The sequence below is a fragment of the Hibiscus syriacus genome, unplaced genomic scaffold (assembly GCF_006381635.1).
Source record: "Hibiscus syriacus cultivar Baekdansim isolate YM2019G1 unplaced genomic scaffold, ASM638163v2 tig00117011_pilon, whole genome shotgun sequence".
Taxonomy (NCBI): Eukaryota; Viridiplantae; Streptophyta; class Magnoliopsida; order Malvales; family Malvaceae; genus Hibiscus; species Hibiscus syriacus.
Genome location: NW_024063523.1, coordinates 727655 through 735363, shown reverse-complemented (window position 1 = coordinate 735363; position 7709 = coordinate 727655). Strand labels below are relative to the sequence as shown.

At 36.1% G+C, this 7709-nt stretch overlaps 1 protein-coding gene across 4 annotated transcripts; it reads left to right on the top strand.

The window, feature by feature from the left end:
- Nucleotides 1-404: 404 nt before the first annotated feature.
- Nucleotides 405-2816, top strand: LOC120195253 (ribonuclease P protein subunit p25-like protein). 4 transcript variants are annotated; one of them, XM_039197327.1, is made up of 9 exons: nt 405-506; nt 631-753; nt 872-952; nt 1041-1129; nt 1219-1293; nt 1517-1578; nt 1670-1729; nt 1866-2054; nt 2427-2816. In XM_039197327.1, the coding sequence occupies exons 2-9, from the start codon at nt 631-633 to the stop codon at nt 2507-2509; spliced, it is 762 nt and encodes a 253-aa protein (XP_039053258.1). In that variant the 5' UTR covers nt 405-506; the 3' UTR covers nt 2510-2816. The 4 variants fall into 4 exon arrangements, with proteins under 4 accessions (XP_039053258.1, XP_039053259.1, XP_039053256.1 ...); XM_039197328.1 differs by having other exon boundaries at nt 1517-1581; nt 1667-1729; nt 1866-2045; XM_039197325.1 differs by having other exon boundaries at nt 1517-1581; nt 1667-1729.
- Nucleotides 2817-7709: the final 4893 nt, after the last annotated feature.

The window sequence follows — 7709 nt, the reverse complement described above, 5'->3', positions numbered from 1 at the left end:
TTATGTTTAATAAAAAATCATAATTTAAATGTAGTTTTATTAAAGTTAAAATTAAATTTTAATTAATGGTTAATTTTAGATAAATCTTTATATTTTTTTAATATTTATATAATAACAATAAATTTACTTGTAGTATATTTAGATACGCCGTTTTAGTAATATATTTTTGAAATTTTTTAAATTTGAATAATATTTTTATATTACGGGTATACATGCACAATTAAAACATCTTCTTCTATTCGGTCACACTTATCACTTAAACAAAGCTGTATCGTTAAGGGTCACGGTTTAAGGGAAGATAATAGAATCGGGTGAACCGGATAACCGAATGAGTCGGTTAGGGCAGTTTTAGAAGTATAAAGGAACGAGAAACACCTTCAATAGATTGGCTTTAGTGTGTAAAAGAAAAGAAAAACAAGCCGTAGAAGAGGGCTCTCTCTTGGTTGAGCTTATCCCCCCCCCCCAATATTTCCCTCCACTACCCCCTTAACAAAAAATCTTTTCAGGTAATTTTCCAGATCTAATCCCCATCCTTCATTTTCGCTTTTACTTCTTCTAATCTGAAATTTCCATATTTGTTTTTGGGCTGCTTTTGAAATTTTGATTTTATCTTTTTTTGGCGGTTTAAAGATGGATCGTTATCAGCGAGTAGAGAAGCCGAAAGCAGAGACACCCATTGACGAGAATGAGATTCGGATTACCAGTCAAGGCAGGATGCGTAGTTACATCACCTATGCCATGACTCTGCTCCAGGTTTAATTTTCTTCTTTTTCGGGTTTGGTTTCTGCATATTTAGACCTTTATTAGATTTGGGGTTTTGATTATTTTGATAAATGTGTTATTTCTTAAGTGTTTGCAACCCTTCTGATAGGAAAAGGGATCGAATCAAATAGTTTTGAAAGCAATGGGAAGAGCCATTAACAAGACCGTGACTATTGTGGAGTTAATTAAGGTACTGTTTTATCTATGTGAATGATTTTAATCTTTGTTTGTTTATTTTTAAGGTGGCTGATATTTTGCTCCATTTACTTTTAATGCAGAGAAGAATTGTTGGTCTACATCAGATTACATCGATTGGATCCATGGATATAACAGATATGTGGGAGCCTCTGGAGGAAGGACTCCTTCCGTAAGAACCATTTGATTTCTTATTGTTCTTTTAATGACTTTAATATGTTTCGATAGAGAAGTTTTGTAACCTTTGCTTATTTACCACAGTTTGGAGACCACCAGGCACGTGTCTATGATCACTATAACCCTTTCGAAAAAAGAATTGAATACATCCTCTGTCGGGTAAGTTCCTGATGGAAGTACATTGCTGCTCATTATACTTGTTTAGCTTCAAATATTAAAGAAAGGTCGGTTTGGTTCTTTTTGTTAGTCATTCTTGTTTTAATTTCATTTGTATGAATGTTGGAAACTAGAGTTTATACGCAAATTGAAGATTTTATGCTTCTAATGATGTTGGCTTGATGTGTTTTATTTGACATGAGTCATGAATAACTTCCTCATACAGGTACCAGCCTCCATTACCAGCTGATCAGGTGAAGGCATCCACAGAAATCGATCATGAAGGAGGTAAGGATGCGTTTCATTATTCGCATAGCCATTTTTCTGGTGATGTTGAATGCCTATACTTAGTTTTTATAAATTTCTTTTTGTTTGGAAGAGGGCTCACCTAAAGGCTGGGGAAGGGGCCGTGGCGGTAGAGGAAGGCCAAGGAGTAGAGGTAATGCCAATTTTGAGTATTGATATACTTCCTGTTAGATGTTCCTTTTTATTATGCTAGGGGCATGGTTTAACATGGCTCTGAATTTTATCAATGTAATGTGAGAATATTTTAAGCAAATATTTGTGTTCACCAGGGAATGGTTTTGTCTCTGCTGAGCATGAGGATGAAGGTTGGGACCGTGGTCGTGGCTATGCTAGGGGTAGAGGTCGAGGAAGAGGACGTGGTCTCCGAGGCCGTGGACGTGGAGGATACAATGGACCTCAGTTCGACAGGCAGGAAGATGATGGCTACAATTATGAAATCCCTCCCCAAGGTGGTCGTGGTGAGTTCTCTGTTCTATGTTTCAGTTTTAATAAACTCTTGACATGTTTAATAGTTTTCCACATGGACTGTGGTATGCATGTCTATTATCACCTATAATATTTTCCTTTTTTCTTCTCTTAAATGCAACTTGAAATATTTTGAACTTGGAGAATCAAAGTGCACTTGGAATACAAATAAAATGATGTGGCACTTAGAAAGAAGTTAATAAGGAGATGCAATTATTGAGTTGTTCATGGACAGAAATTTCCTATTGTCCGTCAATTGCAATAAATAAAAAATTAAGCTATTAAACATTATGCCAGTGGCTTTAAGAAGAAAGTGAATAGGCAAAGAATATAGTTTCTGATGGTTTTTGGTTTTCTCTTTGAAGGCCGTGGCCGTGGTCGTGGCAGGGGGTATCGTGGAAGGGGCCGTGGATTTAGATCTAATGGGCCAACCCAAGCAGCTGCATGAGGTGGTGCGTGGCAATCCTTGAACGATATGGAATGACGGTTTTGAATTCACATCCAGTCATATGTTTATGTTTGTCTTTTCTTTTGCTTGTTCTTTATTTCACTATAACGTTAGGTTTGCACATTTTTTCTTCGTTGTTAAGTGCTAGCGGTAGTCTGAATTTGAGCTGGTGTTGATGTTCAGGAGTAGACATAGAATAGTTGCATTTCAGGTTTCTACTAGTGCAGGAGGTCTTCTTTTTTGTAGCCTTAGCTTATATGTTTTGAACAATTGTAAACATATTTTCTCTTTTATTATTTGTTATCAGTGATTTAGCTGTTCGTGCATATATGCTTAAATTTTATGAAAAACGATTTTCATCACCAGGGAAGTCGGGCTTTTTTGGCCCAATAGGGTATTTAGAACAAAAAATAGGGTTTTATCCATCCTCAACTTTTAATTAGAGATCTACTATATTTGTTAAAGTGTCGGGCGAACTCGTCACCTCGTGAAATATGGTTTTTTTAATGGACTCGGATGAGTGGGTCTTACGTGGGTCTTTAATTTATTGTTTTTAAGCAGACACGTCACGTTGAGGTGATGACTCCATTAATTTTTTTATTATTGAAAAAAATTTAAAATAAAAAATAAAAAAGAGGGGAACTCGTGTCGAGGTGCTTCGAATTCAAAAAACTAGTCTTTTTGTAGCCGTTAGTTAATGGAAAGTTGCTACAGTCACTTGGAAATGGTCTTTAAGGTGAGAATTATATCGGATTTTTGCATTATAGCCGTTGGAATTGAGGTTATAAATATGGGTTTAGATTTTAATTTTTTATCAAACCCTAAATCCAAAAAAAGTTATGAAAAATCATACTTTCTGTGAAAGTCTCAAAAAAGGGCTTTCCGAGCAGACATGTTTCGTCTTGATAACGTTTATATTTCATCGATTGAACTCCGATCTAAAGAACATAGTATTCATTAGCATGGGATGACTTCGAGAGATTCGCATCAGTAATCCGATCTACTTTCAATAATATTTGTACGTGGCTTCAAGGTGTAGATGTCGTTGTTTGAGGCTCTGATCGAACGTTGGCAGTCCGAGGCGCACATTTTTCATTTCTCGAGTGGTGAAGTGACGATTACTTCGGAAGACGTCGTTTACAAACTCAGTATTCCTATGAATAGAGTCCCGTGGTGAGGCAGAACAATTACGAAGCAGGACGTTGGTCTATCAGTTTTGGGAAAGTTGCCACCATCCGAGTTCATCGATGGCTATCGGATATTGATGACGTGGTTGGAGTCTGAATTCCAAGTGACGGTCGATCTACTGAGGACGGAGTTGTTTTTTTGTCTTGAGCATATCTTCTCCAACTGATCAGAGGGGTGTTATTATCGGATAAATCCGATAATTTGGCGAATACTCAATATCTTCAAATATTAAGTGACTTTGCTAAGTGTCGTAATACCAGTTGGGGCTTGGTGATTTTAGCCTTTTTGTACTGGGAGCTTTGCAAGGCTACAATTATCGAGCGGAGTCGAAAAGTCGATGCAACAGGTTGTCTAATATTGCTATAATCCTAGGCTTGATATTGATTCCCATTTTTTATGTCGATTACAACAGCCCCGGTCAAGTTTCCTCTCGTTGGAAAGTATTTTTTAACTTTTTTAAATTTGATTAACTTAATTAAATTTTTATCCGTTTTTAATCTTTTTTTATTATTAAATATTTTAGATGGCGTTATAAAATAATCGAGACGGAGTTGTCGGGTACCACTGCAAAAGATATAAGGATGAGGATCTATCGTAGGTTGATAACCGACGATATATATTTGTTCTTTTATTATTTTTAAAAAAAATTATATTTATGTATATATTAATTTTGATATTTAATATTTATAGTTTTCTTGGCTTTCGTATGCTGATGATGAGATCTATCGGTTATTGCTACCGTAAATTTTTTAGGGGTTAGGTTTATGGTGTGTCGCGACCCCGTTATTACATTTTGCGATTGTTGAGTGACACGTCCCTGATTTCTACGCAAATCGTTGAGATGGTCGTGCTCCATAGAATTGATATGTATGGGAAACATATCGAAAATTGGCAAGAGAAGCACGCTTACTACATCGAGCTATGGAATCAGCGTCACCTATCGCTCCCCCCGCGTTGCCAGATTACACTGATGTACCTAAATTTCGACCATTCTCACTATATCCGAAATTATGAAGCAATCGAGAAACCATATCTCATGACACCACAACAGAGGGGAGAATGAGAACAACATCATACCAGATTCCCCAAGTCCAAGAAGAAATCATCGGCGACTTCTTCTTCTGCTTCAGTATCTGCAATTGAATATTATTATTATGCATCTCAGGCTATCTAGACACTCAAACTTGTTTGACAGAACATGTTGGTGAGGGTGAATGAGATCATATGGTATATGGTCAATAACATAGCTGCCAAGTCGAATAAGTAACGACAATGATGGTGTCAAATACCATAAGCTCACCATCGTATTTCGAAGATGGATCTCAAAGTGTGTTAAGTGCACCTCCTAGACAAGATGAAGACAACGATGACAACGACAATCAAGGCCGACGATCCCCGCGTCATTATCATTTGATCACTCATCAAATTCATCAAGAACTTAGAAAATGTAAATAAATTTATCAGTTTGTAAACAATGTTATTTTAATAAAAAATACTTTTTTAATTAATTAATTTTTTTTTTAAATTTAACCCGGGTAAACTCGTCATCTCAACGTGACGAGTTCTATTGTGACCGTTGCACAACTATCTGTTGACCAACAATTATAAAACAACTAGTTTTTGAATTCGAAGGAACTCGTCACCTCGATATGACGAGTTACCTTTTTTTAATTTCTAATTTTAATTTTTTCAATAATACTTTTTTTTCATGAATTTTTCATCTCGACAAGACGAGTCCGTTTGAAATAATAAATTAATGACTCACTTGGGATTCACTCATCCGAGTCCATTAAAAATTATATTTCAAAAAATTCATCACCTCGAGATGGTGAGTTAGCTTGATACTGTTGTAAATATCGTAGATTCCTAATTAACAGTTGAGGATGGGTAAAAACTTAATTTTTTAGAGAAAATAACATCAGTGACCAAAAATGCCTTATAATATACGATTTTAACCAACTTTTTTGGATTTGCCAAAACGACCAACTAAATCGCAATGTGATCGATAATTCGCTACGCGATCTCCGGTATCGCAAATCAGTTTCTAGATTCTCAATGCGATTCTGACTATCGCATTGCGATTTTCCAAATTCGCGTTGCGATTTTCTGAATTCGCAATGCGAATATGTAAATCGCAATGCGATTATGACTATCGCAACGAGATTTTGACTATCGCAACGCGATGCTGACTATCGCAATGCGATTTTCAAAGCGCCATTATTATCGCAACGAGTTATTTTTTTCAAATTCCAAACACGAATATTAATATATCGGAACACTGAACCGTCAACAGTATATCCCGTAATCGCAACTCATAACCTAAAACCCTAAATCACAACTCAATCCCATCTCCATCTCTCACTCTCTAAGGCGACATCCGTCCCCATCTCCGACGGAATCAGTCTCCATCTCCGGCGAAATCCGTCTATCTCCATCTCTCAGAGCCACCCTCACAATCATTCACGGCCAAAAATGGAAAATCAACCAAATCAACCACCGAGGGTTAGTTTTTTTAATTATTTTTATTTTGAAAATTTTGCATTATTATTAGGTTTTTCATATTGAAATTGATGATAAGTTTACTGGTAATTTCAATAATATATTAACCATTTCATTTAGATTGTTTATTAAATTCATTCGATTACTGCCAATACTGCTAAACTCTTTAGTCTTTAAACCCTGTGAATTTAGTATTTGTCTTTGTTTTGTCTTTTGGTTGAAGTAATGCAATCAATTCAAGTTTCAATTTTAGTATTTGAAACCGAGAATCGCAACGCGAAATGAAAATCGCAACGACAGAATCGCAATGCGATTTTAGTTTCGCGTTGCGATTTTCATTTCGCGTTGCGATAGTCAAATTTGCGTTGCGATAGTCATTTTCGTGTTGCGATTTTAAGTTTCAGAAACTATTCTTCTTCTGCAAATTGAAACTTGAATGAATTGCATTACTTCAACAAAAAAACAAAGACAAATACTAAATTCACAGTGTTGCAAATTTAAGTTTGAAGAATAACCTACTACTCTTTATGTTTATTGTTCTTGGTATATCTTCACAGTGTAGTTTTTGGTATATCTAACTTGATATGTTTATTGTTTTTGTAGAACTTTTATTCGGCTCAATTGACCTTAAGAAATAAAGTAAGTCTGGCCAAAACAATTGCGTCGAAGCTTTCACATGCACAAAGAAAAATACTTGAGGATACTTGCTTCGGGCCATGGCTGAAAGTACAACATCTGGGTGGAGATGCTATGTTGACCCATCTGTTTCTTCAAATCATGACTAGCAATCTACCAGAGACTATACAACGTCATGATGAAGATATATGGTTTGATTTTCCACCGGCATATACGTGTTTTGGGCGGGAGGAGTTTTGCTTAATCACCGGTCTACGCTTCGGACACTATGATGTAGGTCGGTACACTAGACATATTACCCGCCTATCATGGTTATCCCGGGTTTTTCCTTAGCTATCAATGGAGAATTCGAATTTACACGTGGAAGACTTGACGAGATTATTGAATAAGAAATATGGTTTTACTCGGATGGATGACATCGATGTTGTCCGAGTATGCCTTCTAATACTTTTGCATGCCGGCTTTTTAGGCAGAGAGGCAAGACAACCTATTCCTAATGATCTAATTAAATTGGTAGAGGACCTAAATGCATGGAACCTGTTTCCGTGGGGTTCGTATCTATGGAAAGCTACATGGAATAAGTTGTCGTCTGCCTTTGATGATCGAAAAAGTTTGCGTGGTGATGGTTCCAAATACACTTTGTCAAGCTTTATTTGGGCCTTTAAGGTAAGAATTTTTATATAATGTTTCCAAAATTATAATTAATTATTTAACAATTATTAATGTTTGTTATTATATTGTTTTTAGATTTGGATATTTGAGGCATTTCCCGCCATGCAGACATATGCATTAAAAACTTCTAATGATATTCCTAGGGCTATTTCCTGGAAGAGGAAACAGACCTTGCAGCAATGGGAAGATTTATTACCGTATACGA